The sequence below is a fragment of the Mobula hypostoma genome, chromosome 16 (genome assembly GCF_963921235.1).
Source record: "Mobula hypostoma chromosome 16, sMobHyp1.1, whole genome shotgun sequence".
NCBI lineage: Eukaryota > Metazoa > Chordata > Chondrichthyes > Myliobatiformes > Myliobatidae > Mobula > Mobula hypostoma.
In genome coordinates, this window is record NC_086112.1 from 15,339,188 (window position 1) to 15,360,709 (window position 21,522).

The 21,522-nt window shown below is 41.1% G+C and overlaps 1 protein-coding gene across 7 annotated transcripts in view; it reads left to right on the forward strand.

The window, feature by feature from the left end:
* The window catches only part of cast (calpastatin), a 206,002-nt gene that overhangs the window by 83,186 nt on the left and 101,294 nt on the right, over nt 1–21,522 (forward strand). For 4 of the 7 annotated variants that reach the window (XM_063068584.1, XM_063068580.1, XM_063068582.1 and 1 more), the window contains exons 6-11: nt 5,170–5,244; nt 13,379–13,480; nt 15,916–16,005; nt 17,421–17,516; nt 18,787–18,849; nt 20,855–20,980. In XM_063068584.1, coding sequence (XP_062924654.1) covers nt 5,170–5,244; nt 13,379–13,480; nt 15,916–16,005; nt 17,421–17,516; nt 18,787–18,849; nt 20,855–20,980 — 552 coding nt within the window. The remainder of the gene's footprint in view (nt 1–5,169; nt 5,245–13,378; nt 13,481–15,915; nt 16,006–17,420; nt 17,517–18,786; nt 18,850–20,854; nt 20,981–21,522) is intronic. The other 3 variants (XM_063068585.1, XM_063068581.1, XM_063068586.1) reach the window with 3 other exon arrangements.

A 21,522-nucleotide genomic window follows, 5' to 3' on the forward strand; every position in this document is an offset into this window, starting at 1 on the left:
AAAGCTGTCCTCACCATTGAGCATGTCTACAAGGAGCGCTGCACAAGAAAGCAACATTAATTATCAAGAACCCCCCCAACATCCAGGCTATGCTCTCTTCTTCATGCTGCCATCAAGAAGGAGGTATAGGATCCTTTGGTCCCACACCACCAGGCTCAGGAACAGTTACTACCTCTCAAACATGAGGCTTTCTTATCAGAGTGGATAACTTTACTTCACTCACCCCATCGCTGAACTGATTCCACAACCTATGGACTCACTTTCAAGGATTCTACAGCTCATGCTCTCTCTCTTTCTCTCTCTCTTTCTCTCTCTCTTTCTCTCTCTCTTTCTCTCTCTCTTTCTCTCTCTCTTTCTCTCTCTCTTTCTCTCTCTCTTTCTCTCTCTCTTTCTCTCTCTCTCTCTCTCTTTCTCTCTCTCTCTCTCTCTCTCTCTTTCTCTCTCTCTCTCTCTCTTTCTCTTTCTCTCTCTCTCTTTCTCTCTCTCTCTTTCTCTTTCTCTCTCTTTCACTCTCTCTTGCTCTCTTTCTCTCTCTTTCTCTCTCTCTTTCTCTCTCTCTCTTTTTCTCGCTCTCTCTTTCTCTCTCTTTCTCTCTCTCTCACTCTCTCTTTCTCTCTCTCTTTCTCTCTCTCTTTCTCTCTCTCTTTCTCTCTCTCTTTCTCTCTCTCTTTCTCTCTCTCTTTCTCTCTCTCTTTCTCTCTCTCTTTCTCTCTCTCTTTCTCTCTCTCTTTCTCTCTCTCTCTCTCTCTTTCTCTCTTTCTCTCTCTCTCTTTCTCTCTTTCTCTCTCTCTCTTTCTCTCTCTCTTTCTTTCTCACATTGGTTGTTTGTCAGGATTGGTTTGTGTGTAGTTTTTCATTGATTCTATTTTATTTCTGTGTTCTACTGTGAATGCCCGCAAAAATGAATCTCAAGATAGTATATGGTGGTGACATATACATACTTTAATAATAAATTTGCTTTGAATTTTGATGTTTGGATACTTCTGTTGTATCTTGCAGTGCAGCTTACAAAGCTTCTCATGTCTGCCACTTTCTGTATATTAACAACTCTGATCATCGCAGTTAAATGAAGGCATGAAACAAGGTGAAGAAGGGAACATAGCAACCCCATGGAAATTAAGAAAGATGGAGGGTAGCAATAATTTTATATACTCAAGTTTTTTTGTATGCAGATACTGATGGAATATTGCTTCAGACGATCAAACAGCCAATGTCTAAACAGCCAGGTTGCTGCACCATGATTTAAGCTGAATTTCTGTGCAGACTAGTGAGCAAGCATTGCAGGGTCACTATTGTCTGCTCTAAATGACATTCATCTGATTAGCTACGTGGCAGTCCTTGCTTCAAATTGGAAAATATGTTTCAAATTCAGATTTGTAAATCTGCAGAAGTAATCCCACATCACAGAATTGAGCACACAATCTAGAAGACCTTTGAGTGCAATACTAAAGCCTTTTCTGCGCTGTCTGTATTATCTAAATGAGATATTAAGCTAGCGTACTACCTTACCCCTCAGGGCCTCTTTGATATAAGCCCTGTGGAAATGTTCAAAGGGCATCCGAGTCGTTCTCATATTTTTGATAACGTTTATTATCACCTTAAAAAAAAAGATAATCTGATTATACACTCAATGGCCAGTTTTTTCAGTATACTTGTACACTTGCTTGTTTATGCAAATACTTAAACAGCCAATCATGTGGCAGCCACTGAATGCAGAAAAGCATGCAGACATGGTCAAGAGGTTCAGTTGTTGTTCAGACCAAATATCAGAACGGGGAAGAAATGTGAAAGAAATGGGGAAGAAATTTGACAGTGGAATGATTGTTGATGTCTGAAGCTGCTGATCTCCTGGGATTTCCAGGCACAACAGTCTCTAGAGTTTACAGAGAATGGTGCAAAAAAACGATAAATATCCAGTGAACATCATTTCTGTAAGGAAAAAAACACCTTGTTAATAAGAGAGGTCAGAGGGGAATGGGCAGAGTTGTTCGAGCTGACAGAAAAGTAACACTAACTCAAATAACCACACATTACAACAGTGATGTGCTGAAGAGCATCTCTGAACACACAACATGTCACATCTTGAATTGGATAAATAATCACGAGGTAGAGCTCAAATGCCATCTATAAGTTTGCTGATGATAGAACCGTTGTTGGCAGAATCTCAGATGTGGACAAGAGGTGGGTACAGGAGCGAGACACACAAGCTAGTTGAATGGTGTTGTGGCAACAACTTTGCGCTCAATGTCAGGAAGACCGAAGAGCTGATTGTTGGCTTCAGGAAGGGTAAGACGAGGGAGCACAAACCAATCCTCACAGCGAGATCAGAAGTGAAGAGAGTGAGCAGTTTCAAGTTCCTGGGTGTCAAGATCTCTGAGGATCTAACCTGCTCCCAACACATCGATGCAGCTATAAAGAAGGCAAGCCAGTGGCTTTATTTCCTTGGGAGTTTGAGGAGATTTGGTTTGTCACCAAAAACACTCAAAAACGTCTACAGATGTACCATGGAGAGCATTCTGACAGGCTGCATGACTGTCTAGTATAGGGGAGCTACTACATAGGATTGAAAGAAGCTACAGAATGTTGTAAAATTAGACAGCTCCAACTTGGGTACTAGCCTCTGTAGTATTCAAGACATCTTCAAGGAGCGGCATCGATCATTAAAGACCCCCGTCACCCAGCACATGCCCTCTTCTCATTGTTGCCATCAGATAGGAGATACAGAAGCCTGAGGCACACACTCAGCGATTCAGGAACAGGTTCTGCCCCTCAGCCATCCGATTCCTAAACTGAACCCATGAACACTACCTCACTTTTTAAAATATTAGTTCTGTTTTGCACTATTTTACATTTGACTATTCAATGTACATACATATACACTTACTGTAATTCTTACTTATTTTGTCTTCGATATTATTATGTATTGCATTGAACTGCTACTGCTAAGTTAACAAATTTCACGACAAATGCCAGTGATATTAAACCTGATTTTATGAGGTACAGGATTAACCTAATAATGTGGTCACTGAGTGCATTTCACATGGCTTTTTGCAGCTTCTGCTTTTTGCAGATTAGTGACATATTTCATTACGCAAGATGCTGTCTTGCTGTGGAAAGCTGTGGGATGTCCTGAATGATTAGACATGCACTCTAAGTTCACTTTTTACTGGATGCTCCCTAGTAATTCTGAAATCAGCCTTTTCATAATTCAGCCAGTCAGCTGCTTTTTAACTGTGATTGGAATGGGATGAAAGATTTTTTAGGTTCCTAAGTTGTTGTCATAGAAGTTTCTTTGATCTTGGCCTGCTGCCATGCTAGACTATAACTCAGAGAGCAATCACCAGGATTCCTGTATATTGTTCATATGGAAAAGAGGGTCAACATCCAGCCTACTTGTACTGGCGTTCATGCCAATCTTACACTTAGTGGCCATTTTATTAGATACATCTATACACCTGCTCATTAATGCAAATATCTAATTAGCTAATCCAATGGCAGTAACTCAACGTATAAAGGCATGCAGACATGGTTGAGAGGCTCAGTTGTTCAGACCAAACATCAAGATGGGGAAAACATACGTATAACCTAAGAGACTTTGACCAGGGAATGATTGTGCTAGACGGGGTGATTTGATATCTCAGAAACTGCTGATCTCCTGGGATTTTCACTCACAACCATCTCTAGAGTTTACAGAGAAAATATGCTGAAAAGGGTAACTCAAGTAATCACGTGTTACAACAGTGATATGCAGAAGAGCATCTCAATATGCACAACATGTGAAACCTTGAGTGGATGGGCTAATGCATCAGAAAACCACGAACATAAACTTAGCAGCCACTTTATGATGTACTTCGTGTACCTAATAAAGTGGCCACTGAGTGCAGATCACATTGTTTTTTTTGCAATTCCTGCTTATTGCAAATTAGTGCCATATTTCCTTATGCAAGATACTATTTTCCTGTGAAAAGCTGTGGGATATCCTGAATGATTAGACATGCAGTATGACTCCAACTTCACTTTTTACTAAATGCTCCTTAGTAATTCTAAAATCAGCCTTTTCATAACTCAGCAACTCACTTGGCTTTCTAGCTCTCTAACTGGAGTGGGATAAAAGATTATTCTGGCTCCAAAGTTGTTGCCGTAGAAGTTTCTTTGGAATTGGCCTGTTATTGTGCTAAGCGTTAGCTAGGAGAGCACTCTTTGGGATACCTGTAAACTGAATAAATGGAATGGAGGCTCAATGTCCAGCCTACTTGAAATGGAATTCATGCCAATATTATATATTCAGATTGTGTCCATTACTGAGCGAAACATTAATGACATCACCATCCCAACAATAATGATTCATGCGACAGATCTGACTACAGCTTGCATTTCCACACGCAATAATTATACATCATTTGGGAATGGCTATTGTGGGACACCAGTGCACCTGATATTTATCTTTTTGAGCTTGAGATCTTGAGAATGATGTTGAATTATGTAGAAATTCAGATAAAGCTCGCTCATTCAGCCCATTGAGTCTGCGCTGTCATGCCATCATGGCTGATTCATTAGCCCTTTCAACCCCATTGCCCTGCCATCATCCTGTAGCCTTTGATATCCTTACTAATTGAGAACCTACCAAACCCCACGTTAAATATACTCATAATGACCTGGCCTTCAGAGCCATCTATGGCAATGAATTCTACACATTCTTCACCTTCTGGCTAAAGGAATTCCTTCTAATCTCTGTTCTGAAAGGACGTACCACAACACATTCTGCTAAACTCCACTGATTGCAGTCCCAGAGTCATCAAACACCCAGATCACGTCAGCAACATGAGAGGCAATGCTATGCGTGCTTTCACGAGGTTTGATTACCTACCAAGAAGAATTGATCTCGAGTCGTGATTAATTGGAGGCATGGATTGATTGAAATAAGTAAATTAGTCCATTAGTCTATCATGTGCTATTTTTCTCACTAAGCTGTATCTTGTCGACAAGCTATGTTTTGTTATCATCAAAGGATACCGCAATGCAAGAGAGAGCAGGTAGGAGGGCTAATCAAGTAACTCATGCAAGGGGCCAGTATGTGCATGTTGGGCCACATGGTCTCCTGTACTGTATGACTGTGTACTTGCAGGGTAGAATCTAAACATTTTGAACAAAAATTCTCCATTTTCTAAGGACACAAAGGAAAGAACACTTCCAGCAAAAGTGGCAGGCACTTCACTTCACAAAAACAATGACTCAAAGATTCAGGTACTGATAATTTTCAGATCTTTTTACCAATGTTCATTGTACTAGGATAAAAATGACTGCTTAAGTAAATGTAAGGAAATGAGAAAATTATCTCCCAAACTAGCTTTTCAGCAATGTACGTAGAGTGATATCCAGTTGAAGATCGTCTATCTGCAGCTCAGTTACTTGATGTTTCTGCATCCACTGTCTTGGCTGCGTTGGGAGTGTCTGTGCAACTGGATGGAGCCATCAATGTTTCATTATTTAACTGTTTACTTGATCCTGCACATTCGAAAATATCGTCTTGCATGTTGAAATATTGGATTTGCGAAGGTTTATAAGATGCACAATGTTCTGTGGGTCAGGAAGGGAAGTTTTGACATGATTTACTGTAAAGTTTAATGGAATGGAGCTTGAAGAGAGGTATAATGTGGAGCATGGAACCGAAAACCTATAGGAGTATCCAGTGAGACAGTAATTAATCATTACTACAATCCTAAATTCTGGCAAACGTATTTTTCACTCAAAATGAAAACATTGGTGCTGTAGAAAACACAGTGTTGATCATTAGATCTGGAGTTGTCAGAATGAATTGGTGATCTGCCTATTTGAATGCAAATATTGTAATTGTGTTTTTTGTGCATGTTCTTTGACTCAAAGTTGCATTTCCAAAATTCCGATTACCCAGAGTCCACCAGAACAGCTATTGTTTGCTGTGATTTTAAACAGGACATGCCAAGTCCATTACTGTGTTAAATAACCAAAAATAAGTATAACTTTAGATTTTGCTACTGGTGGATTGGTCAATGAATATACGAAAGTAGTGTATGGAATTACTTCAGTGTGTTGATGTGAAAGTAAAAGGATAAGAACTGTTAGCACTTTTCAATCAGAACACCATTATTTATATAGAACATGAAACAGCAAAGAAACAGGCCAAATAAATTACTAATCAAATGGTGAACTAAGCTAATCTCTTTTGTCCAATGTCCATATCTTTCCATTTTCTTCACATTCTTGTGCCTATCTAAATGTCTCTTAAAATCCTCAACATATCTGTCTCCACCACCAGCCCAGGCACCTGCCACTCTCTGTGTAAAATACTTGCCTTTCTCATCTCCTTTGAAATTATTCTCTCTCACCTTAAATGCATTCCCTCTTGTACTAGACATTTCACCCTGGGAAAAAGATACTCTCTGTCTACTCTATCTATGCCTCTCATGATCTTATAAACTCCTATCAGATCCCCCCTCAGTCTCTGCTGCTCCGGAGAGAACAACCTAAGTTTCATCGTTTGTACTCTTTATTAAGGTACCTGGTGGAATAGGCCCTTCCAGCCAAGCATATGGCCGGTAAACCTCTTCTGCACCCTCTCCAAGCCTTGACATCCTTCCTTTGATAGGGTGATCAGAACTGTATGCAGTACTCCACATGTGGCCTAACCAGAGTTTTATAAAGCTACAACATAGCCTACTGACTTTGGAGCTCGATGCCTTGACTAACAAAGGCAAGCATGTCATATGACTTCTAACCACACTATCGACCTATGTAGTTACTTTCAGGGAGTTGTGAACTTGGACCCCAGAATCTCTCTGCTCATCAACACTGTTAAGGATCTTGCTCTTAACAATGTAACTTCTCAAGAAGATCCAACAAAATAATAAGAAACAGAGAGATTTTAATGCGTTCAAAATTTTGAAGCAATCTGAAAGACAAAATTATATCTGTATGCAATCGGGTTTGTGAGAGAGTTCACAGAGTTTATATTAATCAATAATTATAGGAACTAGGAAGAGAATTTTTATTGCATATAATTTATGATGATTTATATATTTAGAGATACAGCGCGGAATTGGCCCTTCTGGCCCTTCGAATTGCTCTGCCAGCAACCCGCTACTCGCAGGGCAATTTCCAATCACCAATTAACCTGCTAACTGGTAGGCCTTTGGACTGTGGGAGGAAACCGGAGAACCCGGAAAGCACTCACGCATCCCACAGGGAGGACGCCGGGATTGAATCCTGGACTCCCGACACCCCGAGCTAATAGTGTCGCGCTAATTGCTACGTTACTGTGGCTCCCACTTTGTTTTTTAGATTAGTTTCCCAAAAAGCCAAGTTTATACAAAAAAAAAGTTCCATCCTTGAGCATGAAATAGAGTATGAACAAATGGGCAACTTTGAACAGTATATCATTGTACAACAACACCCCTTCCACTCATAACCTGGGATGGAGTGGCTGTAAAGCTGCTGGAACCAAGTTTAGTGGGGACCCTGGAAAGGAAATTGGATATGCAGATGAAAAAGAATTTACAAAGAAAATCAGACTAAAAGGAAAGAGCACATAATTACATAGCATTTTCAAATAACTAGCATGAGCAAAATGGACTGTATGGCCTTTTTCTGTGGTATATGATTCTAATCCATTAGCCTAGAGATGGGATTAGGAATCAGACTAAACTGGTTTGATAATATGATGCTTGTATGAAGACAATGATAAACGACCTAACGACTGGGGCGTAGTGAGGTTGTATTTTTCACTATTTCATGTTGAGGTAACCAATTGCACACCTAGATGGCATCTTTCCTGAGAGTTGGACCATTTAGTACCTAGTTCCTGGTATCAATTTTTCCTGTTGCCCACTGAATCTGTACAACCAAAAGGGACGGTTATGGACTTGTCACTGTCAAGTCTTGCTCTAACTCCTCAGAAAACTAAGCAATCCTGCAGGACAGATCCAGAAAATGCCAACGGTCTGCCTTTCAAAGAGGACTTACTGCAGAAGCACTTAGAGGATGTAATGAAGATAATAAGCGAGATGAAAAGTCAGATTGTGAGTGAAGTGACCTTCATGATTGAAGAACAGATAAGCAACCTAAAAGCAACCATTGTCAAGTCTTTGGAAAGTGCAAGCATTGAGCAGAAGCGAGCAGTAATTGCACCACTGAAAATGCTATCAGAGATTGAGGTGAGTCATTACTACCAGAGGAGGATTGTTGGTGGATGAGCAAAGGTTTAACTGCACTTTGAGGCATTGTCTGCAGTACCCTGAATCGTACTGTCTTATCTTGAAAAATAATATTTTAGTGAATTGCAGGCATTTTGCAGAAGAATGTGATTAAGTTGGTGAGGTAAATTAACCAGCTCATTTGGTAATAGGTGAAGAATTTGAAGACTTTATGCTAAACCTAATTCAGATTTTCTTTGTTGAGTATGAAATGTTTTGGAATGAGTTACTAGGTGATTTATTTTATGTCAATCTTTAATGGGTTCAATGGAAAACATATACCTGCCTACTGCATTAATGAAGAGGAGAAAGGCAATATATTAGGTTTTCTCTGTTCCTGGGAGAAAACCATGAAGCATTGATTTTAATCTGGATTGTACTATGAGGAACACGCATAAAAGTTGCTGGTGAACGCAGCAGGCCAGGCAGCATCTCTAGGAAGAGGTACAGTCGATGTTTCGGGCCGAGACCCTTCGTCAGGACTAACTGAAAGAAGAGCTAGTAAGAGATCCCACTTTCAAATCTCTTACTAGCTCTTCTTTCAGTTAGTCCTGACAAAGGGTCTCGGCCCGAAACGTGGACTGTACCTCTTCCTAGAGATGCTGCCTGGCCTGCTGCATTCACCAGCAACTTTTATGTGTGTTGCTTGAAATTCCAGCATCTGCAGATTTCCGCGTGTTTGCGTTGTGCTATGAGGAGTAGGTTTGCTAAATAAGCTTTAAAATATAAAATATTGTACCAATAATTTAAACTTGTTATAATTTCTAGTTCCAACTAATAGGGACTATGATTTTGGCACTATAAGATCCAAACTGAGATTGATTAGACACAGTTTACAACGAAGTCTACTCAGAACATGCCGGCTGGAATTCTTGAACTAGTTTAGGAATACTGTATTAATCTGGTTTTGAGCTGCCAAAGTTGATGGGGCAGTGGTGCAGGAGGGAGGAATAGGGCAGAGAGAAATGCGGCTGAACTTGAACAAGAGGATCAACAGAACAGATCAATTCTGGCCCTCTCACAAAGAATTTGCCTATTGAATGGACTGTTTTGGGTAATGTGCAAAGAGTGGTGGACTATCGAAAGTAATGGTTTAAAATAAGTCGTGTTGAAACAATATCGGACCAAATCTCGCAGAGAATGATGGCTATATTTTTCCCCTACTTCGATGAACTGGAAGTATAAGTGAATACTGGCAACATGACAGCAGTGGGCCATCTGAGGATGCATTGAGAAATGGGATCTCTGGTGAGATTTAAACATTAAGGAATATTGGGGAGAAAAAAACAACATTGAGAAAGACTGGATAGTGAGGAGGAGAAAGGGAATGAAAAAGGATCTGATCAGGTATAAAGAAAGAAAGTGGGAGAAATTAATAAGTTATAAATGTTAAAGAGAGGGATCAGGGAAAATGAACTACGAAAGGTGTTTTAAATGTAATATTTTTAACACTAGGGAGTTTGAAAATGTTGGAAATCTTGAGCAATAAACACAAAATGCTCGAGGAACTCAGCAGGTCAGGCAGCATCTATGGAGGAGAATAAGCCGTTCATATTTCAGGCCAAGATCGTTCGTCAGGACAGCAAAGGAAGGGGGAAGAAGCCAGAATAAGAAGGTGGGAGAGGAGCACAAGCTGGCAGGGGATAGGTGAAGCCAGGTGAGGGGGAAGGTTTGTGGGTGGTGGAGTGAAGATGAGGTATGAACCTGGGAAGGTCCTAGGTAGAAGAGGTAAAAGGCTAAAGAAGCAGGAATCTGATAGGAGAGGACAGTGGACCTTGGAAGAAAGAGAAGGAGGAGGGAAACCACAGAGAAATGATGGGCAAGTGAGGAGAAGAGAAGGTGTACAAGGGCAACCAGAATGGGGAATGGAAAAAAGAGATATTTTAGATATTTATGTACAATTTGTTACATTAATTTGCATATTAATTGTTTCTGTTCTGGGCCAGAGTTGTTGGAATTGCACAACTATTGCTTTACTGTAATGGTACTTACCAAACCTTGCTTTCTGTTGTGAGCTTACAGAGGATTCTGCAGGTGAGATCTTGTTTGAGCACAACAAAATGTGGCCACAAATATCTCTCAATCCATTCAAATGGCTGATCATTTTCTGCATTAAAAATACAATGGCTTGCGTGATGCACTGTCACTTTCCTGCATGGTTCTACACAGCATTGATTATAGATGAGAATGAGACTTCCTCTTAACATAGCCTTTCACGAGTTCATATAGAATGTGCTAGCAAGATCACCAGGAAAGCAACACTGTTAAACTGAATCTAATGACTGCTTTCTATTTCACTGTAGAAAGGATATATGTATAAAATTGAAGTTGTGCATGGCATTATCTAGTGTTTTTTTTTCTTATATAAGAAACCAGTTGACTTCTGTAAAATAATCTTTCATAATTACTGTTATGGAGAGAAGCTTCTTTCAGCTGAAATTTTATGCAATAAAGTGGATGGCATTGTCCTATAAATTTAGTTGCTAACTTTGAATTTATTCCAAAGTAGTTGGATTTTTATTTTGTATCCTTTTCATGGCTGCAAGGATTGTAAATGATGTTCAGTTCCTTGTGGGTATAACTGTCTACCTTCAGGTCCCACTGAATTGGAAGTCTCAGGCTTCAGGATTTGCTTTATATGCAAAGTAGAGACATACCATTGGTGCTTTGGTTTTAAGCTGAATCAACCCAAGGTGTTGGGCCAATTGAATGGGGAATGATCTTATTCTGTTTATGCATCAGATGCTGAGAGTAGGCAAAAAAAAACAAAAGGTTTACTTTTAATTCTTGCAGTTAAAACATTGGGATCTGGACATAAAACTGGTACAAAACTAATCATTTAGAAGCATATCTGAAGATGTAGACATCTGACTTATTCGGTTGGCATTACAGATGAAACAATCTTTTATTAGATGATGAACATGCTCAGCAATTTATTTTGTCACAAAATAATTAATTTATTCCCTCTGTGATGAATGATTAGGGGCTGTAATGTAGTACCAAGGTCGGTGTGGGTGCAGGTTCAATTGCACATGTGTGAATTTGCAGAGATGCAGAGGGAGGGCAGGCCACCAGAACTATCTGGATTAATCTTACAAATGGCCTAGGATAATCCAGACGATGGCTATTTGTTAAAATGTCAGCTGCATTTCTGAAAGCAGAAAGTAACCGCAGGCTCGAGGTGCACTGTGGGATTCGTACAATTACAATCACATGCTTAAGATTTATCTATTAATTTATGAAAAAAGAAGGATTTAAAAGTAGAAGAGATGTTGAAGCATTACATAATAGTAACACCTAACTTCATCAAATTGAAATCTCTCACAGTCCATGGACAGGGTGGGGGGCTGCAATAGGCTTATTACGCCATGCAGTTATATCATGGCTAATCTGCTCCTCAGCTCCATGGACCTGCCTTCTCTCAACTGGCTCTGATAACTACAAAATAATCTATAAACTTGGAGCTTCCTTTTTGACCCAAAAACCGCAGCACTGGGGTAGAAGAAAGTTTCTGATAGGACTAGGATTTGTCATCTTGCTCTACTTTGGTTTACCATTTACACTGATAATTTGGAAGCGGGGACTGAGTGTAGTGTAGCAAAATTTTCTGATGACGCTAAACTGAGTGGAAATGCAAATTGTGCAGAGGATGTGGAGAGTCTGCAGAGGGATATACATAGGTTAAGTGAGTGGGCCAAGGTCTGGCAGATGGAATACAATGTTGGTAAATGTGAGATCATCCACTTTGGAAGGAATAATAGAAGAGCAGATTATTATTTAAGTGGTGAAAGATTGCAGCATTCTCTTGTTCGGAGGGACTTGGGAGTGCCTGTGCATGAATCACAAAAAGTTGGTTTGCAGGTACAGCAGGTTATTAAGAAGGCCTTCATTGCTAGAGGGATTGAATTCAAGAGCAGGGAGGTCATGCTGCAACTGTACAGGGTACAGGGTACTGGTGAGGCTGCACCTGGAGTACTGTGTGCAGTTCTGGTCTCCATACTTGAGGAAGGATATACTGGCTTTGGAGGTAGTGCAGAAGAGGCTCACCAGATTGATTCCACGGTTGTTTGAAGGAGTTAACCTATGAGGAGAGATTGAGTCGCCTGGGACTATACTCTCTGGAGTTCAGAAGAATGAGATCTTATAGAAACATACAAAATTTTGAAAGGGATAGATAAGATAGAAGTAGGAATGTTGTTTCCATTGGTAGATAAGACTAGGGGACATTGCCTCAAGATTCAGAGGAGAAGATTTAGGATGGAGATGAGGAGAAGCTGTTTTTCCCAGAGAGTGGAGAATCTGTGGAATTCTCTGCCCAGGGAAGCAGTTGAGGCTTCTTCACTAAATATATTTAAGAAACAGTTCAATAGGTTTTTACATAGTAAGAGAATTAAGGATTATGGGGAAAAGGCAGGTAGATGGAGCTGAGTTTACGGACAGATCAGCCATGATCTTATTGAATGGTGAGGCAGGCTCAATGGGCCGGATGGCCTACTCCTGCTCCTGTTTCTTATGTTCTGATGTTCTTATTGATTATGTTTTATCTGTATAGAGAGGCATCCAGGACTGTCATACAACCCAAGTGTTCAATGATTAAATTCTGATAAATGTGCAAGCTTTGTAAATAGCAACGGTGGCATGCCTTGAGATCATACTTATTAACTTGTCGGAGAATGATTACTTTGTGGGTTAACCTAGGTGACTTTCAAATAAAAATATTTAAGTAGTTGTCAGATAAGTGATCTGGATTTGTCGATAACTCCTCTTCTGTAAGAGCCGGCCAAGCCTTAAGCCAAGTGAGTATGGACAATACCATTCAGCTCTTATCAGGTGGTGGGTTGACCTCTGATCTCGTTTTGCTTAAGGAACTAACATGCTAGGAAATTCAAAGGTTAAACTTATTCTGCCTAACACGCTCAGCACTGGCTGAAAGAGGACTGTAACACTAACCCAAGCTGAACTTGCTGTTGTGCTCTCAAGATGCATAGTGAGCTGCACCACCCAGTGTTTCCAAATTGACCCCCAAATCAGCCAATTTTAGCTAAAACGGACTGCACCACATGGCATTTCAACACGAGAGGTTGTGTGCTATGTGAGTGCCGGCACACTTTAGGTAAATGGTGAAACGTGTCTTGTTTTATCTTTAAAAGGATGGCAAACCAATATTGAGTGCCATGGAACAGCTCATGGAGCCATTTCCATCACAGGGACCAGATGCTCCAGTTGCCAAGTGCACTGGGCCTGCAGCGAAGGTATGCATCAAAGACTAATTGAAAAGTGAAGTCTGTGAACAGAGTGCTGTTGATTATGATTAGAAGGAAGGGTTAAATATATCCAGCAACTTGTCACTGACATCCTGAAGTGAATAGTTTTCCAAGTGTGGCCATTGATGGCAGGTAAATTATTTAGAAATGATTTTCTATACCTTTTATGGATGCGTAAACTAAAAAGAAACTCCAGTGCTATCTAGCTGGGGTGTTGCTACCACTGCTGTGAAAAATCTCCACCACTGGGTGACGGGAAGTGTCTCCTTCACAAACAAGAGGAAATTTGCAGATGCTGGAAATTCAAGCAGAACACATACAAAATGCTGGAGGATCTCAACAGGCCAGGCAGCATCTATGGAAAAGAGCACAGTCGATGTTTCAGGCTGAGACCCTTCAGCAGGACGTGTCAATCTATGGCCTCCTCTTGTGCTAAGATGAGGCTACCCTCAGTGTGGAGGAGCAACACCTTATATTCTGTCTGGGTAGCCTCCAACCTGATGACATGAATCGATTTCTCCTTCCGGTGAACATAAATTCACCCCCCCCCCCCCACTATTCCCTGCCTTTTACTTCTTCTCACCTACCTATTACTTCCCCCTGGGTCCCCTCCTCCTTCCCTTTCTCCTATGGTCCACTCTCCTCTCCTATCAGATTCCTTCCTCTCCAGCCCTTTACCTTTCCCACCCACCTGGCTTCACCTATCATCTTCCATCTGGTCTCTTTCCCTCCTTCCAACTTGTTTACTCAGGCATCTCGGCCCTTCCGTCTCAGTCCTGATGAAGGGGCTCAGCCTGAAACGTCGACTGTTTACTCTTTTCCACTGATGCTGTCTGACCTGCTGAATTCCTCCAGCATTCTGTGTGTGTCGCTTTGGATTTCCGGCATCTGCAGATTTTCTTGTGTTTCTAATAAAGGCAAGGTGCAGGTGCATTTGATCTCTTGTTTGCCCCCTCATAGTTGTCTCTGATTTTGGGGTTCATCAACATGAGCTGAGGGGCAGATGCAGTTTCTGTTTAGTCTCCATGGTTTGAAAATATACATAATTTGTTCTATTCATTATTAATTTATTGTTTTTTACGTAATTCAGAAGAGATTCAAGCATTTAAAAATGAAAATTATTTAAAAAAATAAATTAATTTCTCCCAAATTATTTCAACAGCTTTAAAATTTTTCAGATACCAGAGAGATTTAGATATGGTTAAAGAGATTTTTGACAGCTGAGTGATCACCAAGGTCCGTCGAGATCTTGGGAGCTGTAAGGGATAGAGCCAATATGTGAGAATTAGGGAGGGAACATTCTCAAGGCATGTACTGGAACAACCATAACACAACTTGCTATGATCCTGCTTGCTTGTACTCTTTCCCCGCCTCCCGCTTACTTACATCCTGGTTCCTTTCGCTTTCCTTTCCTGTCCCGCTGGAGGGTCTCGGGCCGAAACATCGTACGATTATTCATTTCCATAGATGCTGACTAACCTGCTGAGTTCCTGCAGCATTTTGAGTGCATTGCTCTGGATTTCCAGCAGCTACAGAATCTCTTAGGTTAATGATTCTCTAGTTTGTTGCAGGGCTGTCTCCCAACCCTCTTTTACATCAATATTGTTTATTGAAAGAGCTTCTAGTTAACAAGAGCTGTCTATCCTTCCAAGGCTGATATCCCTGGATAGACTAGGGTAGCTGCAGGAGATTCAGAAAACCCTTTTCATTGCGACCGTTCAGATATGCACAGAAATGGGCCAAGAGTTAACCAAATGATTCTAATTAGTGGATCAGCCAGACTCTGGAATTGTGTTTCTCCATATGTTGCCCTTCAGAAAGAATAGAACTGGAAATCCCCTAAAACAGGAATTCCAAAACCTGAGATTCAAGGACCCCTTGTTTAATGTTATTGGTCCATGGCATAAAAAGGGGTTAACTACACTCACCTGACCCATAATTGAAATATTCCTACAACCAGTGATCTCACTTTAAGGACTCTTTATCTCATAGTCTCATATTCTCAATGTTTATTGTTGTTTATTTATATTTGTCTTCTGCATACTGCCTAATCTTTCATTGATTCTGTTATAGTTACTATTCTATAGATTTGCTAAGTACGCCCTCAGGAAATTGAATCTCAGGGTTGTATATGGAGACATATATGTACTTTGATAATAGATTTACTTCGAACTTTGAACCCCTGCCCTAAGGAAGGCAAACATCTGTGGGGGTTGGAGAAATAGAAGAGCAAATTTAAAAATCTAATGTCATAATTGCCACCCTTCCAACTCTGAGGCTGTTGTCCAGCAGAGGCCTACTGGGCAATTAGGGAGTCAGTTGCTTAAGTTGTTTGTTGACAGGGAAAAGATTTGTTACCATCAGAACATGTTCTGTTGAGCCTTACCATCCGGTGGAACGTCTTGTTTTTTGTGTTTTTAAAGGATAAAGATCCACTTGACCTACTTGCAGAAACTCTTCCATCCGAGGCTCCTGATGATTCCGCTCCGAAATACACTGGCCCGGAAGTGAAGGTAAGAATGAATATCATCTCCTGGTACTTGTGGTCTTCAGTTAAGAATTGTGTTAACATATCTTCAGTTGGTCTCTTTCTTGGTCTGCTTGTGTTGCTGCTCTGTCTTCCACACAACAACAACAAACTGACATTTTATCTTAGATTGTCCCTTGAGATTGAAGATGACTCACTTCCTGTCTGGTTTTGTGGGTTCTATAATGCAGTTATTATATTGATACCACAGCTATACTATTACAAATGGCCAAAGAGATTTCTCAGTTTGATGCCAAACCACGCAAGATGATTTACATTACACAGCATGGTGGTGTGGTGGTTAGTGTAACACATTACAGCGCCAATGATTGGGGTTTGATTCCCGACGCGGTTGTGAGGAGTTTGTACATTCTCCCCTGTGTGGGCTTCGTCTGGTGTTCTGCTTTCCTCCCACATTCCATACATGTTTGCGTTAGGGTTAGTAGTTTGTGGTGCCAGAAGCACGGCGTTATTTGCAGTTGCAATCCTCAGTCAGTGTTGGTCATTGATGCAAATGACATGTTTCACTGTATGTTTTGATGTTCCGATGTAGACGTGCCAAATAAAGCTGACCTTTTCATCTTTAATCTGCAAATCAAGATGACCAAAAGCATAGCCAGCGTGGTAAATTTAAAAATAGGTAAGATTGAAAAGTTTAGTGTGGGAATTCCACAACCTCACACGCTGACTGCAGAAAATATGAATGAAACACCCAAACTACCAGAAAAACTCAGCAAGTCAGGAAGCATCAATGGAAAGAAATAAACAGTCGACATTTCTAGCCAAGACCATTCATCAGGTCCCAACTATCAAGCATTGGTCCTGAAAGGGAACAGTATAGTGTGCTGCATCAAAGGCTAATACAGGTTATGATGGTAAAATAATCATGACATAGAAGAATACTTTCACAAATAATTTGACACAAGAAGAAGGATAAGTGACTGAAAAGCTTTTAGCTTACTGCCTGTTCACCGCTGGCACTCAGGGCAGCGATGAAGGTCCTCCATCTTTGTCTGTCCTTGGCCATCTTCTCTATTGTGCCCCAGGTGTGGTGCTTCCTGTTGCTTACAGATGTAGAAGGATTCTTCATTGTTGTTTCTGTAGGAGTATTTTTTTTTTGATAGTCAGAATTGTTGGTCCTGAGCTGAACCCTCAAACTGGAGGGCCGGTCTGGCCTCTACCCTTTGACCTGATTGGTCTCCAGCCAACGTCACTCCCCAGGTCACTGAGGCACTCAAGCCTCTGAACCCTGTGACAATGTTTTTCTCAAGGAAGAAAGGGTTTTAAATCATACATTAATTTCAATTCAATAATAAGTTCAGAGATGCAGACTGCATATGCATTGAATCTTAATATATATGTGAACTTGCGCTTGACTCCGTTTACTTCACGTGATTTCAGGAATCCGATGTGACAAAGAAGAAAGGTGAACGAGTAGGAGAACGGGAAGACACGATACCACCTGATTACAGATTTAAGGACCAGCCTGATCCTAAGGTTTAGACAAACAATAATTTGTGATCAGTCGATAATACTTCATTAGAATATTATTCACATGAGATAATATTCACATTAGAAAAACTATGAGTTAAATTCTATGACCATCTAATGTTGAAGACAACGTTGCTGTTTATCATAACACCATTGCAGTTCATCTCTCTGATCAAATTAGTTGCACAGGACAGACCCTTTGGCCAGCTTTTAAATGCCTGTCTGTGTGAATGCCATTGTCAATATTTGGCCTGTAGGCTTTTATACCACGGGGACCTGCAGTGGGAAGTGTTATCATAGAGACAGAGAAAAGTACAACACAGAAACAAGCCACTTGGGCCATCCAGTCCATGCTAAATCAATTAAGCTGCCTATGCCTATTGACCTATATCTGGACCATAGCCCTCCATACCCTTACATATCCAGACTTCTCCTAAATATCGAAATCAAACTCGCATGCATCACTTGCATTGGCAGCTCGTTCCACACACTCACGACCCTCTGTGTGAAGAAGTTTCCCCTCACGTTTCCTTTAAACCTTTCACCCTTAACACATAACCTCTGGCTGCAGTCCCACCCAACCTCAGTGGAAAAATTCTGCTTGCACTTATCCTATCTATACCCCTCATAATTTTGTATACCTCCATCAAATCTCCTCTCAGTCTTTTCTGTTCCCAGGAATATAGTCTTAACCTATTCGGTCTGACAATGTTATATAGAGCAATGCCTTGTAATAGTTTTTTGAGTCAGTTCACTGACCCTCCAGCCATCAGTCATTTTTCTGGCCGGGAGGAATCAGTGTACCACATGTATAAGGCATGTGAGAGGTTGCAGCCTCTATATGAACATTTAAAGGGACAGCCCCTCAAGTTCTGGTTGTACATCTTAATCTATGGTCACTCGATGCAAAAGGGAGAGGGACGCTCAGTTCATCTGCTGGGGAGTTTGCTCCTGTGCCAGGCCAAGGTGGCCATTCCTGTGTCCAGGCGGCAGGCAGTCTGCCTACACCTCTTTCAGGTTACGTCTATGCCCATTGTTCCTGGAGAAAGGGCACACGTTATCCATGGGGACATTGGGAGATTTCTGGCAAGGGTGGAACCCTCAGGAGTTTGAGTGTGTTGTAGATAATATTAATCATATTTTAAGTACTTTTTAAATGATGTGAGAGATTTTGGATCCACCACACGATTATTGCATTCTTTCATCAGATGATTTCAGTTCTGAAGAATTTACTTAAGTTTATTAGAATTATTTAAGTGTTTTTTTTTTGCAATAGGATAAAGGAAAACCAGAATCTTCCTCTGCTGGTCCAGGAGCTAAACCAAAGGTAACAGAGAAGGTAAAGCCTCATTCTTGAAAGCTCTATTTCATTCCTTTTACAAAGGATGCCTTTGAATAGTCAGTGAAACTTATTTATTTTAAAGACAGTGGGGGCAGTTTGTGAAAAGGCTCCATTTAAGTTTGTGCCAGGATAAAGATTTAATTGTGGTTTTCAACAATCCTATATCATTTGGCTTTGAACAAACTCGTGTAGCAGTGTGTATCGTCTCCAATTGGTTTTGGAAAGGAGGATGAGAGAAACGAACAGCTGCAATAGAAGGAAAATAAGAACTGAGGAAGGTAAACCTGACTCAGCATGAACCTCACTTCCAGAAACAGTTTTTATGCAGTTCCCAAATTCGTAAGTTTAATGATTCACTTGCGTTCCATTTGCAGGAAGTTATAATACTGTGTCACCCTGATATTGGTGTATTAAAGTACCATCCTTTCTACTACACAAATTGCTGGAGGTGCTCAGCAGGCCAGGAAGCTTCTGTGGAACAGAATAACCAGTTGAAGTTTCGGGTCGTGACCCTTCATCAAGTCCGGAAAGGAAGGGGGCAGAAGCCTGACTAAGAGGGTGGGGGTGGGGGGGGCACGGAAAGGGAAGGAGCACTAACTGGTAGATGATAGGTGAGGTCAGGTAAGGGGGAAGGTAGGTGGGTGGGGGAGGGGAATGAAATAAAAAGCTGGAAGGTGATAGTTGGATAAAATAAAGGTCTGCAGAAGGAGCCTAATAAAATCAGAATCAGGTTTAATATACTTTATACTTTATTGTCGCCAAACAACTCATACTAAAACGTACAATCATCACAGCGATATTAGATTTTGCGCTTCCTGCTCCCCGGATTACAAATCGATAGTAAATATTAAAAATTTAGATTATAAATCGTAAATATAAAATAGAAAAATGGAAAGACCAAGAGGCAGGCCGGGTATTTGGAGGGTACGGCTCAGATCCGGATCAGGATTGGTTCAGCAGTCTTATCACAGTTGGAAAGAAACTGTTCCCAAATCTGGCCGTACGAGTCTTCGTACCGGTAATATCACTGGTATATATTGAGAAATTTGTTGTTTTTGCAGCAGCAGTACAATGCAATGCATAATGAAAAAGTTGAATTACAATAATTTATATCTTTATTTATTGCAATTCACATTTTAAAATTATATATATATTTATTATTATTAAATTCAATAAGTAGTGCAAAGGTAGTGTTCACGGGTTCAATGTCCATTCAGAAATTGGATGGCAGGGGGGGAGAAGCTGCCCCTGAATCTCTCAGTGTGTGCCTTCAGACTCCTGTACCTCCTTCCTGTTGATGGCAATGAGAAGAGGGCATGTTCATGGTGATGGGGGGGGGCGGTCCTCAGTGATGGATGGGGGACGGTGGCCATGGGAAGGAGGGAGGGAACTCGAGGGAGGTGATGGGCAAGTGGGAAGAGAAAGGCTGAGAGGGTAACCAGAACGGGGATGGAAAGAGTGTGCCGCAGTGTGAATGGTTTCCAGCTTTGTGGTGGAGGAGAGTATAAGAGACTCAAGCAGTTGCAGTGGAAGGAATGTAGGAGCTGAGACTCGGCTTAGCATGAAACCTCACTTCCAGCAAACTTCACTACAATCACAGTTTGCTAAATTTTGTAAGTTTATTGATTAAATTGGGTTCCTTTTGGAGGAAGTTATAATACTATGTCAATCCTATATGGATATATTAAGGCACCAGCATTCCCTCGATATACAGTTTTAAAAAAATTTTTACTACTCTCATTAACATATTTTATGTAAAAGTATAAAGAACGAGTTTGCCAAAACACACCAGATTGATTGAGTTGCTGAATCCACCACATTCCCTTATTTATTGCAGAAATTGTGAATGGTGACAGGCACATCCCCGTTAACCTAAACACAGTAAAGAGAAATGTTCCCGCTGCTGGAAAATGCTGTTTTTGCCTTGTTTTCAGTTGAAACCTAGGGTCGTTATCTGTAAGTTTGAAATATCTCTGAAGTGGTTCAACTTTATTTAACACAGGGTATGACAGAGGGTGATGCCCTGGAGTCTCTGTTGGCTGACTTTGCCCTAAGCTCTGCGGCTCCAGTTTCAAAATGCTCGGCTGAGGTTTCTCACTCCGCGATACCTCCCCCTACCCAGAAGCAGGTATAACTCCAAACTTCACATATTAGAGAATAGTGATTGTCTGAGACACATGCAAAGTTCAGTTGTAAAGTCTCAGGTGCAATAGACCTGACATTGAACATTTCTTTAGGGTATTGGGGATTACTTTCGGGTCAAAATGGTATCCTACTTCCATTACAAGTTGATGACTCTGCTCTCAAACGCATCTCCCCCATTTCACGCACATCTGCTGTCACTCCATCCTCCCGTCACCCCACTAGGAATAGGGTTCCCCTGGTCCTCACCTATCATCCCACCAGCCTCCAGGTCCAACATATTATTCTCCGTAACTTCCGCCACCTCCAATGGGATCCCACCACTAAGCACATCTTTCCCTCCCCCCCCACCCCGCTTTCCACAGGGATTGCTCTCTACGCGACTCCCTTGTCCATTCGTCCCCCCCATCCCTCCCCACCGATCTCCCTCCTGGCACTTATCCTTGTAAGTGGAACAAGTGCTACACATGCCCTTACACTTCCTCCCTTACCACCATTCAGGGCCCCAGACAGTCCTTCCAGGTGAGG